This window comes from Augochlora pura, chromosome 4, assembly GCF_028453695.1.
Source record: "Augochlora pura isolate Apur16 chromosome 4, APUR_v2.2.1, whole genome shotgun sequence".
Classification (NCBI taxonomy): domain Eukaryota; kingdom Metazoa; phylum Arthropoda; class Insecta; order Hymenoptera; family Halictidae; genus Augochlora; species Augochlora pura.
Genome location: NC_135775.1, coordinates 28278393 through 28299492, shown reverse-complemented (window position 1 = coordinate 28299492; position 21100 = coordinate 28278393). Strand labels below are relative to the sequence as shown.

General features: G+C 44.2%; 5 protein-coding genes across 9 annotated transcripts; 3 read left to right on the top strand and 2 right to left on the bottom strand.

Annotated features, from left to right (window-relative positions):
• Positions 1-169: 169 nt before the first annotated feature.
• On the bottom strand, positions 170-1000 carry LOC144468590 (uncharacterized). The gene is made up of 3 exons (XM_078178168.1): positions 950-1000; positions 561-878; positions 170-355 (listed from the first exon to the last, which is right to left on the bottom strand). Exons 1-3 carry the CDS (start codon positions 998-1000, stop codon positions 170-172), a joined length of 555 nt encoding a protein of 184 aa, XP_078034294.1.
• A 140-nt stretch (positions 1001-1140) lies between these two features.
• LOC144469326 (uncharacterized) lies at positions 1141-2760 on the top strand. The gene is made up of 5 exons (XM_078179463.1): positions 1141-1303; positions 1788-1874; positions 2050-2149; positions 2409-2497; positions 2563-2760. The coding sequence occupies exons 1-5, from the start codon at positions 1235-1237 to the stop codon at positions 2758-2760; spliced, it is 543 nt and encodes a 180-aa protein (XP_078035589.1). The 5' UTR covers positions 1141-1234.
• Positions 2761-2993: 233 nt separating this feature from the next.
• On the top strand, positions 2994-4624 carry LOC144469384 (uncharacterized). Its single transcript, XM_078179588.1, has 4 exons — positions 2994-3077; positions 3157-3298; positions 3562-3795; positions 4187-4624. The coding sequence occupies exons 1-4, from the start codon at positions 2994-2996 to the stop codon at positions 4474-4476; spliced, it is 750 nt and encodes a 249-aa protein (XP_078035714.1). The 3' UTR covers positions 4477-4624.
• Positions 4625-5664: 1040 nt separating this feature from the next.
• Positions 5665-21098, top strand: Nasp (Nuclear autoantigenic sperm protein). Of its 3 annotated transcripts, none has more exons than XM_078178335.1 (3): positions 5665-5907; positions 19143-19889; positions 19984-21098. In XM_078178335.1, exons 2-3 carry the CDS (start codon positions 19143-19145, stop codon positions 20644-20646), a joined length of 1410 nt encoding a protein of 469 aa, XP_078034461.1. In that variant the 5' UTR covers positions 5665-5907; the 3' UTR covers positions 20647-21098. The 3 variants fall into 3 exon arrangements, with proteins under 3 accessions (XP_078034461.1, XP_078034462.1, XP_078034463.1); XM_078178336.1 differs by lacking the exon at positions 5665-5907 and adding an exon at positions 11480-11614; XM_078178337.1 differs by lacking the exon at positions 5665-5907 and adding an exon at positions 17555-19084.
• LOC144468698 (uncharacterized) lies at positions 6822-18097 on the bottom strand. Of its 3 annotated transcripts, XM_078178343.1 has the most exons (5): positions 17962-18097; positions 14875-15099; positions 10049-10156; positions 9278-9415; positions 6822-8663 (listed from the first exon to the last, which is right to left on the bottom strand). In XM_078178343.1, exons 1-5 carry the CDS (start codon positions 18038-18040, stop codon positions 8404-8406), a joined length of 810 nt encoding a protein of 269 aa, XP_078034469.1. In that variant the 5' UTR covers positions 18041-18097; the 3' UTR covers positions 6822-8403. The 3 variants fall into 3 exon arrangements, with proteins under 3 accessions (XP_078034469.1, XP_078034470.1, XP_078034472.1); XM_078178344.1 differs by lacking the exon at positions 14875-15099; XM_078178346.1 differs by lacking the exons at positions 10049-10156; positions 14875-15099; positions 17962-18097 and adding an exon at positions 9805-9957.
• Positions 21099-21100: the final 2 nt, after the last annotated feature.

The window sequence follows — 21100 nt, the reverse complement described above, 5'->3', positions numbered from 1 at the left end:
CCTGTTTTCTACTTTCCTTGGATTTTCTCCGGTATTCGACGATTATTTGAAGGTTCGCTGTTCGTAGAGCCTGAGCACGCCTAACCACATCCAGATATCTGCGACTGCGTGAAATTAGATCGTGGACGTGTTAATCGGTGGAGAAATAATTAAAAAAAAATTCTATCTATTAGAAAACATTGTCAAAGAGTCGAAACATACGCATCAATGTTATAAACGCTGTCGCGTAAGCCACGGCTATTGGTAGCGATAAATTTGTAAAAAACAACCAAATTGCCACTACTACGCCGCTGATATCGTACACCATGTCAGCCAGATACAGGACTATCGACGGTAAGCTCCAGCGTGGTTTCTTCTATGGTGATTAACAATTTTAACGTTCAAGTTCAATGATTTTTCCCTATTGCACTCTTTATTCTTATCTGTTCTAACATCTCTTTGCAAATCGATTAATTTGAGATTACGATAGTATTTCGTGCACCGAGCAATGCGCCGACAGTTGATAAATTAAAAGAACAGAGATTACGGTACTTAAATCTAATGTAATATACCTAACTCACCGAGACAAGGGAATAGGCGAGCATACCGATCGCCAGAAAGCAAATCGACGAGTAGGGCGCCGAGTAACCCAAGCTCAAATTGACTACAGCTTTGTGCTTGTATCCCTGAACAATTTCACCGTTTTGCAGGATACTAAACTCGCTACGGCCATGGAGGATACTGTGGTAACTCAACAACAGCACACACGTGGACAACAATAAAGCTTGACAAACTCGCAGCACTTCTTTCTCGTGCACGTTATTGTTAACGAACGTTTTGTCTTTCGCTACCGCGTAAGACTTCTTAATTTTTCGATCGTGGGGATCGTGATTTTTTCTCTGCAAGGAAAGTGATAGCAGCTTAGCAAAAGAATCTACCGGACTGTGTCGTTAATAAAACATCGACTCACTGTCGCCTGATCCCCGTACATCTTTGCAATTTGATCGGGATGATAGTTCATCGTTTCTATTTTTTACTTCTTTTTTGTGTATTTTGATGAACATCGAAAATTGGCCGAAATTGTTGTCTGAAGTGAAACACGGTCGAGAATGTATTTGTCGTTGCTCAGATTTTTCGCGAGGATTTGTGAATTCGGAAAATCTGTATAACCTGCCAGGAAAAATTTCGGTAGAAAAAACACCCGTAAGAAATGGTGAAATTTTTGGCGAGCTTGAATCACGGAAGAGCATAGAAAATGGCGCGTCGTCGGAAACGCTCCCTGCTTTCCTCTGTGACGTCGGTCATAGGGAGCAGTAGAAATTCGGTAAGTGTCAATCATTCGACGAGCGTGCACGTGTGTTCGTGTATGCATACGTTCGCACGTCTTTCTAACCGTCACAGTATCGTGTTCCTCGTCGTGAAAAAGAGATCTCGAACGATAGAAGACGAAGGGGGACGATCACACAAAATTTTTAAAGCCCACCTATCGAATTAAAAAATTAGTATTTTGGCTCCTTTGCATTGCAACGTGCACGTTAGTGGAAATTAAATTAAGGACACTCTTCTGTCTATTCAATTAACCTCAACCACTATGAGATTCCGAAATAGACGAAAACCTAGCGAGCCGGGTGGACCTCTAGTCAGTCATTTTTCCAAAGTTGAATTTGTTATTAACTTCGAGTAACTAGCATGCCTAGAATTTGCGGTTGTTACTACGATGAAATTCGATCAAGTCGAATCATGCTTTGATTGGAAGATTGTGGATATTGACGAGAAAATAGATGATAATGATTGCGACCTCTTTTTAGCGGATTGGATACCTGGCGTGCAACCTGTGCGACCATTACATGATGGGACACTCGATCTTCGTGATCCTTCTGGGCCTCATTGGGACCGTTAGTCGATCGTAATACACTCATTAATTGTTTCTGCATAAGTGAACGCCGACCGAGTTCGTATATGTATATCACTCTAGCTTCTTATGAAAGTAGAAGGAATATTCACGGTGATTTCATTCGCCGAGTATCGATCTCTGTAACTTGAAATGCTAACGATCATGTGAATCGCTAGGTCATTACGGCATTCGATATTATTCGGATAATGAATAACAAGATCGTGACGAGGTCTGACAACGAGAAGCAAATATCCCATTGCAAAGCCAAGGAATCTGGTACGTTGATCGTATCATTTAGGAAGTCTGCAGTTTTCCACAATTAGATGTTCGAGAATCCTTGGAATTCCTTAAAGAACACTTTTCTCTTTAATGAATCTTTGGAAAACCCAAAAACTGATTCCCCTAAAAACTTCAATGATCACACGGGACCTCTCGAACTCGCTTAACAATGTGATAACTTCCACTCGAGATAATGCCTACTTGTGCACCGCGCAGTGATACCATCGCGTCCACTAACGATTGGTAACTTTCTTAGTTCCCTTAGAAGTGGAAAGGGACCTGAAGCTGATGACTTCGATACTGGGAATAGAACACTACACGCTGATCGTGTTAGGCGCGATAACCGTAAGTGGCTTCGACAGGATTTCTCTGCAAACTGAACGGTATCGAGCGCTGTTCCATTGTTCTAGGAATACCCAATGCTGCATACACCCTGGTTGCTAATGCAACTGTGCGTAATCATCGTCGAAGTGATCGTGTTCTGTGTTCGAGTATTTTTGGACGGGCTCCACGTGAAACGCGACGAACTGTTGCTGTCCTTTCTAACCGTGCACAATTGGTTGCAAGTGTTTTGTCTGTTCCACAAACAGGCTCGGCTATCTCGTTAGCCGTTCACTTTCTCGAGCTAGACAAGCTAATGTCGCCTGCCATTCCTTGCGCGTTCAAATTATTGTAAAACGTTCACCGTATAGACGCACGCTCGTGTATACAATAAAAGACAGACTGCGATTGCGACACCGACGTGAAATTGCCGATTGCGTGTTTCTTTGTTAACTTATTACAACCAAGCGACGTACAACACGTGGATAAGTTAACCAAACAAAAACCAGATCCGGAAAAAATGATACTTAAATTGAAAGAGGCACCCAACTGCTCCAAAGACGATGAACGAAAAGTAACCGAAGCTAAAAAGTCTGTTTGCAAGGTACAAACGTATTGACTAAACTTTTGCATAACGATTTCGATCTGATCCTCGTGAAAAAATATACCTAACGTTATCACAGGTAGGAGCGCTATATCTGGCTCTAATCCGCTTCACGACGCATTGTCTCAGCTCGATCGTTTTCGAAGCCGGAGGCCGAACCCCCTTGGGAAACGCAACAACCAAATCCGCCGCCTTTAATGCTCTTTTCCGGCGAAGTTTCAGTAACGATCCTTAAATAATAAATCACCTAAGAGACTTCGAACGTTAGCTGTCCTGATTGTCTTTGCACCGGCAAACTTTAATCTATTCAAATCCTATTTTCCCCTATCCAAGAAACTTTCTAATCGAACCGTGCTAGACTCTTCCTCAGTACCGATATCTCGAAGCTATTAAAAATTATTTGATAGTCTAGATCGAAGTCGAGTGCCCTCTTTCCCTTATCTGGCGGAAAAGTGTCCTGAGCGAAGTATCACGTTATTTGCAGATTTGAAGATCGTGATACTAGTGACGAATATAGTTGCAGGACTGATAACCACGCTTATGATGTCCCTCGGCGATAAATATGGTATCCCTTATCTCTATGTGCCATGGCTGCTGAACACCATGAAGGGGATGGCATTTTGTGAGGGACCAGCTATTCTGAAGCTAGTCGTCGCACTTTTGCCTAATGTTACACTGCCAGCTGGCGCGTTCTTGGCTATGACAATTATTTTATTCGGTACGAAGAACACGGTAGTGATTGAGACGATTGAGACGCGGTATGATTGAGACGCGGTGCGATTGAGAAGCCGTGTGATTGAGACGCGGTATGGTTGAAGACACCTGGACGAATGGAGTGCGTTTGTTTTTAACCATGTATAAAGGGAGGCTCCTCCGGAGGTCTCGGGAGTTAGTCTATTTTCGACTTTGCGTGTCCTTATAAAACCATTTATAAAGTCTATGTTCTTACGTCGATTTTCTTAGAACAATTTAGAAAGTGATCTCTGTCTCGACCTGTTCATTAAGAAGTGGTCCCATAAGATAATTCCTATTAACAATGCCTTCCTTGGTTTTGTGAATTCTGCAATCACGAGAAGATAGTCAGTATTAAATCAATTTTGTTCCTCCAGTTGAGGAGCTGTGTATTTGGAACAACGCGTTCACAAGCTTCCAATGTTGTTGGAAAGAATACTATAACCGGAAACAACACGCCACAACGCAAATCAAGGAGAAAATATTCGCGACTCGCAAGAATGAACTACTTAGCGAAGATAACGCGGAGCAAGGAACGAACAATACCTCGGAAAAGTTGAAATTCTCACGGACACTCGTGAAATCTAATAGTCGAATTTCAGTTAAGAGCACCACCGACGGCGACACTGGCCTCGTTAAAAACGAACTGCCGGATATCACCGGATAATTAAAATTTGAGCTCTCGACTTTTTAAAAATAATATCCGAAAATCGATTGAATAAATTTCATATTTGCTTTGTTACTTCATACTATTTTGCTTCGCTGCGCAACGATTATTTTGATATCTTATTTCTGTAACCATTTTTACAAAATTTCGCAAAAAATATAAAACATTGAACAAAAAAAAGGACTTTAAAAACACTCACCGTTGATGATCGACGTTCTTTTCGTTTTCTACAACAGCAGGATAACTTGGTTATCCAAGATGGCCGTCGATTTTAAATGAATCGAAAATTCAGAATTGAACCGGTAACCATTTTGTTGTCGGACTACCAATACCTATCTAATATGACAATCTCATATTTTATGTCACATCGATAGGTTAACGTATATATTTTTCTTTATTAAACCCGGATAAAGAATAATATCAATTAATAATAGAATTATAGAAATTCCTATCGATCTAACGTTAATTCATTAAGGACAGTAGCGAACAACAGCCTGTTGCTAGCACCTCATCATTTATACAAGATATTACAGAATCTTCGCGATGATTATACCAGATAACAATATCACCTATTCTTTATAGATTAATAATCAATATGTAATACATGGTTACCTATAACTAATTAATAAACACTTAATTTCTTCAAAAAATCAGGTCCCTGCAGATCAGCTTGCAACGAGTGCGGTAATCGTCCAATGGAGGCTGCGCAAAAATTCAAGAATCGTACGTTACGCAGATTGCGATTCTCGAAATATATCGATCTACGAATCTATAAAATATAACATTCATACACTATTTTTTAATCTTTCTATTCTTGTGCTATTCACATTCTGTCATTTTCAGAATAGCAACGCTAATTGAAAATGTGTAGTAACATTTATTTATAGAAAATGTGTAATTCTATCCATCTAGTTCGATATATCGAACTGAACTAGAACAAAGGCATGTCGCCTAGCATCTATTCGAGATCGTGGAACTAATCTCTAGATTTCAATTGTTACGTTCTTGACAATCAAAACAATCGCATTTGTTCTTATTTAATATACAATCGAAGTATGAATATTATTAGAATAAATAATTGATTTCAAATGGTTATATTTCTAAGGACAAACCCATCCCGCCTTTAGCGGGAAATGGCGGCAAAACGAGTGCGCGTGCGCACCACACGCGCACCGAGCGTGTCGTTCACATCGTTGCATCCGTCTCGCTTCTGTGTGCTTGACGCTTGTACAAGTGTACGCGTGCCGGTAATAAACCGTTGTTTGGCATAACGGTCGTCCTGTCCCATTCGATCTACCTGGCTGTTTGTACTTACATAGAATTTACGTTCAAACGATCGAATCGCACCTCAGAAGAACCTTCGAAGAAACAGTGAAAGTGTGTCTGTCGTTGAGAAACCGTCAAACACCCACTTAAACTAACAAATTCAAGGTAAGAGGACATTTTATCTTAATATTTGCTATCCAGCGTTGTTTTCTTGGACCGGATAACACCGTGTAGTGGACGATATTCGGAGAAATACGATTTGAAAGGGACGATCGCCTAACAGGTTCGAAAAATAAGGCTACTTTCATTCCAACGGGTTTATCGAACAATAGTGGTCGTAACGTGCGGTGTATTTTTGTACGTACATTCTGGTGCGGCGATCGGTTCACACTTCTACTACCTTTGTTATTTACCACTACAAAAAGTTGTAATCTGTTTGAATCCATGAACAGACATGACGTGTTGGTGCATGCATGTGTATAGCAGAATGTTATTGAACACTGTGTTTAGCGTGTCCCGCGTTACACGCACTTACACATACGGAACGATTGGTCACGTGGTCAAATATTCGTCGTATCGCACCGTAAGGTTGTGTACGTGTGTTTGCCCACCGAGGATCCATATTTTTGTGAAATCTGTTTAACAAACATAACCTATAATCAACTAAACAAACTACATATTACGTTCTGTAATCTTTAACCGTTGAATTTTTCCGCAGATTCGATTGTTTATGGTATATAAATCGTTCTTCTTTTTTTTAGAGACTATATATAAAATACATCGAGAAATCTATAGAACTATTAGTAGGATACGTAATAATGGAACACTTTGTAATACTATTTTTATACATAGAATGACTAAAACCTTGACAATATAACTCGTTTTATTCTTGAAGCAAACATCCGTACTGTATTTGCTGTTTCTGTGCTGCATTGATTTACAATGCTCTTACACAAGTAATTTAGTTACAAAAAAGACTCGAAGATACATTTTTTTTGGGTCTGAAGCAGATAAAAGTCATGCTGTGCCGGAGTGCTCGTTCGATTTTTTTATTGGAGAAGTAAAAAGTCAAGGGCATCTGTGTTTATACATAGCTTATTATTTATATTGCATTTTATGATACATTAATTCTGATATAACAAATAACAAGGGTCAGGTAAAAAATACGACAAGAAAATATTATCAGAAAAATGCGTTTCGTTTAAATAAACATCCGGAGCATAGTTTTGCCAGTGCATTTGCACATTTTTTTTCCTCTTTGGTTGTTTTCCCAGTGGACCAACAAAACTCAGACTCCGGATACAGTTAGATGCTCCCGTCGAAAACATCATTGTATCTTAAATCTTAATGGACGAATTGCGATTCACAATCCTTGGTGTACGATATATTTTTATGTTGGCATAAGTCCTCATTTTTCGCTGTAACAAGTTGTAGCAAAAGCTAAAATTTTTTTTTTTCTTGCAGACACGCTTATCGTTGCTTATAATGGCTCGAACAAGTTGAAGTCTATGCTATGCGTGTTACAAACATGCTTATCTCTCTATTGTAAGGCGATCGAATTACACTATAGGCATCTATATCTTATTATGCTCTGTAGTTAGATTTCTCAAGCTAAACTTCAACAAATATCATTCGGCTTCTAGAATCTGTGAAAGTACTTGAAATATCCAAACTGGTGTTTCTCCTAAAGGAACTCAATGTGATATCTGTTGCAACTTCATAAAAAAATAGATTGCAGGAGACTGGTAAAAATGTCTAAATAGACAGACTATTTGGTTTCACATTAATTGACTAATTTGTGTGCAAATCATAACCGAGGTAAATGCATACAGCTGTTCTGTACTGTTCTAAACTATGATAACATAATACTCCTTCTGTTCCAAAAGCTTTTCACCTACACACTGTCTCTTAATCATGCATCTGTATATGTTTTCTTTTTTTTTGTAGTAAAGAACCATATCATTAGGAGGACCTTTGGAATCAAAGAACCAATTATAATCCCCTGTAAAATCACACTTAGGACATTTCCAAAGAAAAACATTGTGTCCTTGCAGAATCAAATTGGCTCGTACGGTCCTTACAGTTTACTCGGTGTTTCTCCTATCAGAGACTAGCTATTACTTGGTAAATTGTACAAAACATTGCATTCCGTGTGATGGACAAAAATTGTACTGGTTACTTGCCGCACCTTAAGTGTAGGTCGGCAAATAATTACGCGATGAACATGCACCCTCCAGTAGACGTGCAAGTGCAGGCTCTTGCCTTCGAGGTGGTCAGTTTCAGTAGTGATTTCGATTCTGAAAAAATACTCTCAAAATTCGTTTCAACGTCTGACCTAGTTCCCCAGCTCCCATGGAAATCGCCAAGAGTGTCCAAGCTTTTTCAACGCGGTAACTTCTTTGTTCTTGGTATAATTAACGCTTGCAGGCCCTTAATTACAATCCGCGAGATTGATCGCGAGTCGCGTAATGAAAAAATTCCCCGGTGATCACGGCATGAACTATACAAGAACAGAGAGAATGTTCCGGCGACTCATTTCCCTGCTTGGAAAACGTGTCTGTGCCATCCCGACGGTCAGAGCTCGTTGGGAGGGTCGTCGACATCGAAACACACTATCATAACTCTTCGAAACGACCTTTAGACCTCGAAGGCCTCCCACTGCTACGCTATTATTGCTGCGACCGGGCTGAAACGCATGATTTTGCTGAGCAATATCCACGCCACGGAGGCTAGGGCGCATAGGGTGACGCCACCCCAACCGAAATCCATGCTCCACGAGCTGCTGAAGCGTCTGGCTTTCAACACGTTCCTGGGAACCGGTCCACCGATCACACCATCCTCTGGACCGTCCAGTATCCTAGTGCCCCGATCCTGGGCCCTCTTGAAATGAATTATCGTCAGGGTGAACAATGCAAACGTGGCTGCAACAATTGCTCCAGGTCAAGAACCTTTGAACTCAAAGGGACTCGTAGACTTTCGTCAGACAACGTCTCCCTACTTGTAGAAGGCATTCTAGAGAATGATCTTCATCAGCCGCGGTAGCTAAGAGCACCCTATCGGAGACAAGAAACGCTTGCCTTTTGCAATGCGAAGGAAACATCCCGGTCCGGTTTGTAAAAACTAATCGAGGTTCTATTAACTTGTTCCAATTGAAATTGAAATGAGTCCACCTCGGGTTACAATTCGATGCAATATTCAACAGGGTAGATGTAAATCGAATGGCTACGACTATTGATCCGGTTGTTGTTCCATATAAAATAAACATCGGGGGACAGATCTTGAAAGTTCCCGCGGATGAAACGGACGAAACAGTGGGAACACGAGTTCATCGAGTTGCGTCAGCATAACAGTACTACCCGGCTTCCTCGAACAAACTGCTTATTTTGCGATCGACTTGACGAGTGCTTAGGAATCCTCCCGGTCACTGAGCTTGCCGACAGCAACCGCAGCACATAGTACCAACAAACTGTTCCTCGGTTAACGTGATTATCCCCGTTCGCGCGGATCTTTCCTCGTGATCGATCGTTCAACTTACCCGCTAGAAGGTACATCACGCCGGTGACGAGAACCGCGGACAACTGGTGCCTGCACAATCCGAAAAATCCTATCAAAACCGCGGTGCCCAAGATGATCAGGCAGACTAGGGAACAGGATATACTCAAATTCTGCATCCCTGGAAGAAGAGAGACTGTAGGAGAATTTGGGGCACGACTCGATGAGGTGGAAAAGGTCTCTGGGGATCAGACTTTGCACAAAGAGTCCATTCGGATTCTCGAAATTTAAGCAGCTTCTGTGGCCGACTCAATCCATTAACGTTCGTTCTATTAAGCGATATTTTATCTCTCCTTCTATTATCGAGAATCTTAAAATTTCATTTTTCTCCAGTTTGCTCAAGATGCTGTATTAACGCTAGATTTACGAAACACACATAACAAATGTATTGAATAAATTCCCACATATGTATTTTTATGATTGTTGTCACGATAAAAATGACGTGTTCCGTAAACCCAGTGTTAATCATCTTTCTAATGCGACATATTTTTCACATCTGATTTTACTCACTGGTCACAAGATTATGGTGATAGTATAGTAATATAATGTTTCCAGACCACTGTGCACCGAAAAGATCTTTTCCAACTCACGATCACGGAACCGTTAACAAATTGGTCTCGGCGACACGTGTCATCGGAAATCATTGTAGCAGATTCTACAGAATGGCCGTCGCGAATGGAATGATACGACTGGCGCCAGTACCGAGATCGATGAAGTACGAGGGGAAAGATGGGGGGGTGTCAATCATACTCACGGTTTTGCCAGGCGGCGCGGATCTCTTCGTGAGCTTCGTCGGGCGTCAAGTAGTTAATGCACCTCTGCTGCGGGAAATCTACCTGACCCAGTAATCGTATTTCCTCCTCTGAAACGCAAGAAATGAAAAAGAAATGACAGCAGCCCGCGTCACGTTCTAACACGGGAGCAGAAAATCCGCCCACGCTCTATCGCAAGCCCGGCGACTCGAATCTCAATTAAACGATCCACGCTACGCATTCCGATGATTCAAAAGGAAATTTTCAAACCGGCCCGGTCTCTCGTGAAATTTGCGGGGGTCGCGACAGCCGTCCGGAATAGAAAATAAAATTTCCTGGCACGTAGTACAAAACAAAAACCCGTGCCACGTAATTACTCGAAATTATGAACAGTTCGTTGCCTCGGTTCTCATTAAATCTGCACGGCAAAAAGGATTGCGAAAAGCGCGGGAATTTGCGAATTGTCGTTTTCGCGAGTGTTAATCGGAATTGAGAATGTAATTCGCGTGAGTTCGTTTACGATTGGACGCACGCGAGCGGAGTTTAATCGGGCGTCGATCGGTTTTTTGGCTCTCATTTCCAGTTTGTCTTGTATTCGGCCGATTGGCTAGAACCGATCCAATTAAACCGGGACGTCGCGATCGCGGAATCGTTCGTGCGTGAGCCGCGGCATCGGATTCCTGGTCAGAGGGACGAACCCGAACGCGGATTTCCGTGAAATGTCAGAAAGGAGGGAAACGAGGTGTAACGGACGAGGCCGCGGAAACTTCGGAGATCGAGTAATAATAAATCCAGAAGCAGAAATAGATCCGCGGCCCAAGTTCACCGGGTCTAGGTTACTCTCCACGAAACTCCCGCGCCTCGTTACCATAACGAACGCTCGAATAACGCGCTCGACTGCACGGGATAATTAAAGATGGACCATCGTTAACGGTTGTCAAACCACCCGCCCGATCGATCGGCCCCAACGGAATTGCAGTTTATACACGGTTGCACGCCCACCCTCGGCAATATCGCCTGCTCGATTCTGTTTTAATACTCTTCGCGCTGCTGAGCTGTTTTATCCGCAAGTCGGTTCCCAACGATTATCAAATTTTGCTATCTGTTTGTGCACCGATAACATCAGGACCACTCGATTCGCTTCAAACAGGGAATTGTCGATGTTGTCGTGATTTGAAAAATGATTCGATAACACGACGAGAATTTCTATATCAAATCTCTGTGATTTCTTTTTTGGCTTCAATAAGCTCGATCGAGATCGTGAACATTTAGAACGATACAAAAATAGCGCTGCACAATTGCTCTCTGCAACAACGAGCTTTCATGCAGCTGTTTTATTACATTTTTGAACCGCGAGCTTCATTTGCCGACAGTTCTGTCAAGGTGATTCCAAAATACCTGTGCAATGTGCAGATAATACGAACATGCTTTAAAACGGAGCGAAACATCGATAGAAATGGATATGGACAACACGCGTAGCTTCCGCACTACGTTCCGTTGTATCAAGTCCCGGACTTTGGAAAGACGAAAAAATTGCGAGGGCAGATAAACAGCATAGGGGCGCAGAGGTAATCGTGAGTTTGCATAACACCTCCAGAAACTTTTCCAAGCTATAGATTAATGTTTCTGTTTCATGGCGCGCGTTCTCGGTGGTCTCTATCAATCATCAAACTCGTTCGCAGTTACCCGACAGTGTAGCGGTGGAGGATTGAGATGTAAATTACAAGCTCGCCGGGGAGTCCGGTCTGTCGTCAGAAAATTGCTTTGGAATTTATGTGTTTAGAACTATCGGCTGATTTTCGCGGGAAGGTCGAGCGGCCCCCGCGATTCATGTGCATAGTCTGCGGCAATATTTCGTGCTTGGCGTGACTGGGAGCCATCACAGCAACTTTCCGAAAAAAACAAGGGAAATGAACAAATGATTTCTGTGCGCGCGTGACTCCTCAAACGCTCTCGAAGGTCACGATAAAAATCCGCCAGGGGGCCACGACTAAACTGCGTGCACTAAAATCTGACGCAATTGCCGATTTGTGTCTGCAACTTTTTCATCTACTTCGATGATTCAAAAATCAATGATTATTTCTTCTAAAATTCTTTATTCGGTGAAACGCTTATAGGAAGTTCTCGAAGAGTCGAGCAACCGCAGCAAAGGATAAAGATCGTTTATGGTTCTAAATCCCTGGAAAGTGGACAGGAATATTGGAACAATAATCGGGTTTCCAATTTTTCCTCGGCGAAGCGAGAAAATGAAAAGCTTGTGTTGCATACAATCGAAGCGTGATTGCACGCCCACGCCGTGAGCCCTTCTAGACGAGGGCTGAAACATTCGGACCGAAGTTTTCTCAATTAAATGTTCGGAGAACGTCGTCGTGGCTGGCAGGCAGGGCCGAGAAAAAACCCGACCGCGTTGCCCGTTGCATAATTTCGACGGTGTTTCGAGGAAACGATGAAAAACGGGGAAAACCTCCTCGTCCGAAATATAGCGGTCAACGAGAACGTTTTGTCGTCGTTAACGAACCGATACGCCTTGATCGCGGACGCTAACAGAGTCGCTCGTTGCCGACGAGTACAAATTCATAATCCGGTTATCGATTCCGTTTCGCAGAGGTCTATAATTAACTGTCCAATGATGCGACGCATGGTGAGCACAACAGAGAGCACCGAAATCGCGCGTACTGTAATTAATCGGGTGTCCGAGCGACACGCAACTTTTCGAGTGAAAGGTAAGCCGAAAGCACCGCGAGAATTTCATCAATTAGAGTTCCCATTAAATGATTCAGCAGAAATTCTTTTATCTCGTTATGGGGGTAGGAAGTATACCGAGAGGATAAGTTGATTAGTCGAACCACCCCTGCCGCGTGTTATGTGAGACTATAATTCCAGGGGTAGATAGTATTTTCACCGACAACAACGTCACACCCATTTCGTACTTTTCCACGACCACAGTTTCCCTCTAGCAGGTTTCCTCTAGAAAATCTCTGAAAATTGATCTGCCCTCCGTGGATTTTGCAGCCACGTCTCAGGGAACAAGTTCGAGCCCGAGAGAATAAGGACGACCGTGAAAAGAGTGATCTTCTTCCGCTCCCACGTTTCAGGCTAATGAAAGAAACGCGCCGCTGACAAGCTGATTAACAGCGTCACCGTAATTAAGCTCGGATAACTGAATAGTTCCTCTGTCCCTTTTATTATTCGGAGTCACCGTCGTTCCTTTTTTGTTAATCCAAATACAAAAGGAAACGACCGCACAATTAGCGCGGCTGGAAATGAACGTGGGCGATCCGCAACTAACAGGCTTGCGCCATTCCGTCGTTAAAACTGTTCTTTGAGAAATGTTAAAAATCGCGCGATCCTACACGGTCTCGTGCCTGACGAAAATTGAGCAGTTTCCTTGGACTTCTAACGGCGCTGTGTCGAGCAAATTTCAAGTTTCTCTCATTTTCTCCCATTTTTCAGGTATACCTTGATCCTTGATCCGTAATACGAAGGCCGCTCGTTATCTGTGCTTGTGCTTACTTATTTTCCGAAGCTCTGATGCACATTAATACAATAAACGAAGACAGCAAATATCAACGGTGAAACGTTTGAACTTCATCGAGCATGCGACAATTTTTTGAGGAAAGAATCTACGTTCGATCTACCCCCGTTTAGATATCGCTCGTTGTTAAACAGTTACTGTTAGCGTAAGGATGTCGAAGAAGTTCGAATTGGCTGCGATGTCCTCTTTAAACTGTTCCGTGAAAGGCGAAAGTGATTGACACGAACTTTCGGGGAAGGAACATCCAAGATGTTCACGGTCACGGCATGCCTAGACGGTGTTTCAGATCGTAATCGACTGATCGATAACTTCAGAGTCAGAGTCAAGGTGGTATCCAGGTATATGTAGAACGCATTTAGCAGTCGGTACAGATACGTCGCCGCGATTACGAGGACGGCGACGGGGGAAACGGGGGGGGGGCAGAAAGTGTATCATTGAGGTCCTGCATGGGATCGATTCTGCATGAATATCATCGACGAAACAGAATACCGTCTTTCGTCGAGATTATTATTCCCGACTGGTACTTTCATACAACAGTACCCGCTGAACGTGTGATTTATAGAACATTTTTATAGGTTCATTTGAACTTCCCGGTTTATCGTCGCGAGCCACAGGACTGTTTCATTCGAGCCTTACGCGAGTGCCGCTGTTGCAATGGTTACTGCAAAACGCCACCAGACTTAGAAACCAATTATGGGAACGCGATAATCTGCAGTCAGGCCGGGCGAGTGGTAAATTTTTAGCTCCACAAGTGGGTAATTGGACAGGATTAACGTTGCACCATGTGAGAACGATTAATTATTTTCTTTATTAAACGACGATGTCGCATTAGTTCCGTCTCCGCCTTTCAGAAAAGATCAAGATAAATCGACACACGGGTTATTGGAAAACGAACATTGAATTTCGAAGGAAGAGGGAAGAAACGGCGACTGAACCACTACCCTCGACAATAGCTCGACGAGGCTCTTAAGTGTCGCAAAAATGGCGCGTCGCGCAGGAAACCAATATTTGATTTTGAAGAAACCGTGGCGGCGTCGGACTTGATATTAGAACGACCAGGAAATGACACTCATAGACCAATATACTATCACAGAAGTCCCGCGAGGACCTCGTGCGACAAGAATGCGGTCAAGAATGAAAATTTGAAGACAATTATGGATCCCTCTCAGAGGCGTTGAAGAATTACTAAGAACACCGAAGGGGTGCTGAATATAAAATATTGACGAAAATAATACGATGATTGTCGCGTTGTTATACGAGCGGAAAAGGGTAGCAAAAAGATCATCGACTCACCGGTTAAGGAGACGCACATGATCCAAATGCCGCCGTACATGGGCACGAGGAAGGTGGGTCGTCTTCCGGGCCGGTGATTCCGGTGACCGGAAGGGTGCTCGAGCATTGCCACCTGTCCATCCAAGTACCACTTGAGAGTCACGTTCGCGTGGGTCAGAGCCGCTTTGTTCCAGCTGACTTCCTCCCAATGATCGGACATGATCGCGCCGCACAACAGACCGGTCGCTGCAACAAAAAAATAGAGGATTTCTCCGTGACCAAATTGCGGGGTCTCTTTTTCGAATGCTCTTGGGATCACAGAGCGGTCTCGTTATTTTAGTTTCTGGCGAGACGAAGCTCTGAAGCCGACGGCGATACGCCGGGATAAAAGAATCGGCGCGGCAAGAATTGCCAGATCCTTTCACGAAGCGTTAGAACTTGGTTTCCAAAGGATCCCGTTGTGGAAACTCGACGAACCCGGGCCGAAACGATTCGAGGATCGCGTTCTGTCGCGCGCCACTGAATAGTCCGGATATCCATGGAAGATCTTGCGGAATACCGGAATAGTTGGATCCGGGAATTACGTGGCTCCGCACAAAACGTCCGCGATCCATAAATTTATCTCCCTCTATTCTCGCGAATGTGGACGCGAGACTCCTTTACAATTTTTCCGGAGAATCCGGTCGCCGAACGTTGAACGACGAACTCCTTTGTTTGGATATGGTCAAGGTAATCTCGGGACTTCCATTCTTTCGCGCGGCTTTCACTGAATACACTGTGAACGACGAAATCTTCCATTCTCCTGCATTTGTCGAATTTATATTGAATCGAAACGCCAAAAGTTTGCTTATAGTAGCCCACCGTAGCGAATGGGTTAAACCAGGGTCATTTCGGCAATCGACTTGGAAATCACTGTTTTATTCTTGGGCGAGAGATAAATGGAATGGTCTCGATCGTATGGGAATGATAAAAACCGAGGTTCACCGATGTAACAAGAATTACTGCGGGAAAATCCATTTGCAGAATCGTCCGATCACAGGGGACAAACGAACGAGGCTCCAGCGTCCTACAAATGTCGGAGTCTGACCATCCAGTGGCTTATACCACTCAGCCATTAATGCTAACTGGTGCATCCTCGCTGGAGAAGAACCTCGCAATTGGTTCGAACACTGCCAACGATTTAAAATAGGAACGTGATTCTACCATCGGTGCAATAATCTTGACAATTTAATCCTTTTGAAAAATTCGTGGAAAACTAATTAATACTGCACGAAAGTCACCATGGCATCCAATGCGAAATCAATTTGATGATTGCCCCAGTAGTTTGTTCAAGATTTCAAACACCGAACTATTGACCTTATTATTTTTTAAATGAGTTCTTTATTTCCATTTTAGCAAGATGCAGCGATGTAAATTAGATGGATCAAACGGAAATAAGAACGCGGTGAAACGATGGGAATCAAAGTTAATGTTCCATGCAATAAACTCGAATGGCATTCTGGACGATTAAACTGACGATCAAGCAATACTTTCGAGACAATGCGAGATTTCCGGGAGCGTAGCGACCAGACAAAGTCTTCGTGTCATGATATTTTATTGTATAAGGAATCCGGCTGTTGTCGCCGAAGAAAGCCCTCGAGCTTGAAAGCGCTTGTTTCGAGTGACCGTGTCCCTCCCTCCGGTAAAAAAAAAGGCTAACGGATGCAACGAGTTCAACCGGTGGTTGCTGACCGTGTTGAACCGCCGAGCGTCGATGGAGGAGAAACGCTAATGAGTTTGGCACCAGCGACCGGAAAGAACCCGATGAAGACTTGAAAAACGATAGCAATCTTCGCGAAGGAGTCGTGCTGTAAAAGGGAGATATACAGCGTACAGCAAGCTGTGCCCGTGTTTTTATGGATCGCCGCAGAGTCGTGTCGGATTGTTTGCGTTCAGATGGCTCGATTAACTGGAAACGACGAAGGCTGTGCGAGAATATCGAGGATAGATGTTATCCGTGTACTGCTATGATTAGACAGGATATTATTCACCGCTGTGATCGGATCTTTATGGAAATTCCGATTTCGAGAACCCCCTTCTCGACCGAACCGGTCGTTTAAATCTTAATTCGGGAATTTAATCTTGTTCGACGTTCTGTTCTGATCTAGTTTAATAATCGGACACGAGTATTCCAAGCACGAACTTTTAGTAAATCGACAGTGCGAAAAAGCAGAGGGAAGGATTTTAGAATCCGCATAATATCTATGCATTATTCAGCCACTCGGTGCAAAGTTGCTACGCTCGCAGTACGAAACGAGGAGCAACGATGTCCACGTGCTCCGCGTAGCACCGATTCCAAAGCTATCATCCGCCGTGTGGATGACTGCAGTGGGAAATTAATCGGCATGCGCATCGATTGTATATTAACACGGCAACGCAATAATTCGCACAGGTGGAGGCTATCTATTGACACGTTCCCCTCGATTCCTGCCTCGACTAAATACTGCGAGAGGAAGCTACGTTCGAAAACTTTCTGGAATCTGTGGATTAGAGTCGGAACAAACGATCTCGGCCTCCTCCAATCAGCCCCACTGCAAAACAAACGGCAAACTATCCAAATATTTCGAAAACCCATAATTTCCTACGGTAATTAAAAAGCACGTAGCTTTCGTTTGTTACGCAACGTTGTCCACAAACTCCCCACAGATTGCCCACGTAATCCCTCGAAGGGACGTGCCCGCAAACTTCCTGATCACCTCTAAATCCCCTTCAAACTTTTCGAAGAAGCGTGCAAAGAATGCGAACCCTACGATCAGCTGATCGCGATGCCCACATGTCGCAGCAACCAAATAAACAAACCTGGCTTTTCAATCGTCCATCGAACAAATATAAATTTTCTGCGGGGCTGTCTCCAAACTGACCGGTTGAAAACAACAAAAGGAGCATGCCGACGGAAGAACGAACGAGATAAATCTGCGAAAACGACAGCCAACGTGGTAACGAGTGAAACGAGACGAGGAACAGGGGCGCTGATGCAGGTGGTGCTCAGGACCACCGAAAACAATAACAAGAGGAGACGCCGACAGGATGTTGGGACTGTTCGGTGGGTGGTCGAAGGGGTGGTTTTACCTGCGAAAGTGAGAGCTAGCGTGCCAACTAGGAAAACGAGACGTGGATCAGGGGCCCTGGGTACACGGGTCGGCTCCATCCGTGCAGGTGGTGCCCAGGGCGACCGCTGGCAACCCACTGAGAACCCGCACACCGCACCGACAGCCGCCAGTTACGCACTGACCGATCGACACCCCCCGTAGATTCTGTTTTCGGCGAGTCTCCCTCTTCGGGGGCGAAACACGACCAGCACGCCATCTCCGTTCTGCGTCGAAGCGTACGAAAATCGACCGCCGTGCCACCCCACCCCGGATGCTGCGGACAACCCGCTCTTGCTCCTTCGCAGCCGTTCCTCCGCCCGTCTCGCTCCTTCTACGGCCACTTTCCTCGTCGGATCACTGTCTCCTGTTGCCCTTTTCGAATTCCTGATCCTGTGAAATGATCGCGAGTGATCGACTTTCCGTCGTTGCCGCTGACGCTGCGGTCACCGCAAGAGAGGGTGATCCACTGCGGATTACCTGGGGGACCTGAACTTTCGCTGACCTTTCGCGTCCTCGAGCTCCAAATTTCGGGGCTTCCATGCACCCTGCTGAACTCGCGAGAGCATGGCTCTAGCTTTTTCAGATAAGGAAGAGCATTCTGTAGTTTAATCCTCTCTTAATCTTAGGGGAAAGTAGTATCCAAGTAACATAGGAGATTTTTCTGCAGCTCTGTTTGTTCTGATTATTCTGAGCTAGACGGGTAATCGCTTGATTAGACGAGGCAACTGTCCTTAGGGTAATCCGTCCTCCGCAGGAAATTCGTCTCTCTCTCTCTCTCTTAACGAGTTCCAACAGTTTCCTAATTCAATTTGGATTCTGTCGGCTCTGTTACAGTCAGGATGCAAAGGCTCGTCCCTCTCATGACTCTATCACATAAGTCTCACTGCAGTTCTGTAATCGCGTTCCATTTGCCGAACATCCGTATTATTGTATCCAATTCGTAGCCGACTCGATTAATTTTTTACGTACATTCTAAACTCTAGGGCCTAGAAAGGAAAGGTAGTTCTGCAATCTGGCAAAGGATTTTGTTATCTTGCAAAGAACAATTGATCAACCGTCTGGCAGTTTGATCAAAGTCGACGTTGAATAAATCAAGCGAACTGGTACGAGTTCGTTAATTGGTTTCGCTAACGACATAACAAAAATATGTTCGCGTTTTAGATGGCTGACGTTGCCGAGAGTGCAGCATTCACCGATCCAGAAACTGCGATCTCCCATGGGAAACGGCACCTGTTAGTGCGGGATTACACGATGGCTGTGACCGCTTTGGCGCAAGCCTGCCAGCTGCTGGCGGAAAAGCACGGCGACACAGCGGACGAACTCGGTGAACCCTATCTTCTTTACGGCCGCGCGCTTCTCGGTCTGGCTAGAGAAGAGGCGGGAGTGTTGGGTGGCGGAGTGCCAGGATCGGAGGAGGCGGAGGAGGAGGACGACGACGACGACGATGAAGAAGGTGAGGATGAGAAACTGAGCAACGTGGACGAAAAGGAGGAGGAGGAAGAGGAGGATGCTGCGGCCGCTGAAGGAAAAGAACAAAATTCGACGGAGTCTAAAGCAGAGAAAACAAAGATAGAGGCGCCAGCGGCAAAGCCAGAAGCAGAGGAACCAAAGAAAGCTGAAGCAGAGGAAGAAGCAAAGCCAGAAGCGGAGAAGAAAGAGGATAAAACGGAGGTTACCAGCGAGAAACAGGAACAGGAGAAGAAAGACACGAATAAGATCGAAGAGAAACTTGAGGAGAAACAGAAGGAGGAGGAGAAGACTGCACCCGGGTCCAGCAAGGAAACAAATCATGCCAATGGACCATCCTGCTCCAGTGAACATAACGGAGACGTGAAGAAGAATGGAGAAGAGGAGGATACTGAGGATATTGGAAAGGAGGAAGAAGAAGATGAGGTCAATAATTTACAGGTACAAAAATTGAAAATATTTTTACTGAATGAAACAGGGAATTCGTTTTAGTACTGAGTACAAATTACACAGAATGTTTCTCCTCCGATTATAGGTAGCTTGGGAAGTCCTGGAATTAGCAAAACTGGTGTTACTGAAGCGAGGGGAACCCGGCTGGAAGCTACTAGCTGACTCTTATCGGCTTCTTGGAGAAGTGGCTATGGAGGGAGGGAACTTCCAAGGTGCGCTAAACGATCTGCAGAAGTGTTTGGAGCTTCTACAGCAAATCGAGCCGCGCGAGCCAAGGGCGATAGCAGAGATTCACTACCAGCTTGCGCTGGCTCATTCCCTCGGCAATGAGTTTGACTCCAGTATAGAAGAGTTCAACAAAGCCACCGAGCTATTAGAGGCACGCATTAAAGAGCTGGAGGAGATCAAAGAACCGCCCAAAACGGAGGGCTCGTTTTATACTGTTGAAGGCGAGATCCAGGAATTGAAAGAACTGCTGCCGGAGATCAGAGAAAAGATCTCAGACATGAAAGATTTCAAACAGGAAGCTTGCAAACTGGTGATAGAAGGTATCAAAAGCAAGGTCGCGGGGGGATGTTCGAATGGCGCCGGACCCAGCGGTAGCGATTCAGGTTCTAGCCCAAAAGTTCAAAAGCCAGCTAGCGATATATCCCACTTGGTACGCAAGAAGCGGAAAGCTGACGAATCGGAGACGGAGACCACCATCTCCTCGCCGTGCAAAAAGCCAACGCCGGAGAAAGCTGTTTGAAGACTAGTTACGTGCAGACTCGAAGACGCTCTTAATCGTTGCTATGTTTCGCGGAGTGATCTACTAAAAACTATACCACTCTGAAATTTGAAGAGTTGGACCAAGATAGAGTTGAATACAATGCATCCAGCGGGAGAAAACACCTAAAATGGTGCGACAACTGTTTAAAAAAAAAAAAAAAGAACAGACGACAGGATCGCTTCTCAATTTTTCGTTCTTTAATCTTTTTTATTCCACGATCAAACCAATTACCGTGATTTTTTTTTTTTTACTTCTCATCAATATATGATTTATTTATTGTGTCTAATAAGTGTCCCAACAGTGAATGACAGCTGTGAACGACTGTCCTAATTGATTTCAGCTCTATTTTTCTTAGGACTATTAATAACAAGGAGTAAGGTTGTTCTTGTATAAATCTGATTAATAAACGTTAAACAATGGTTTTTTCTAAATG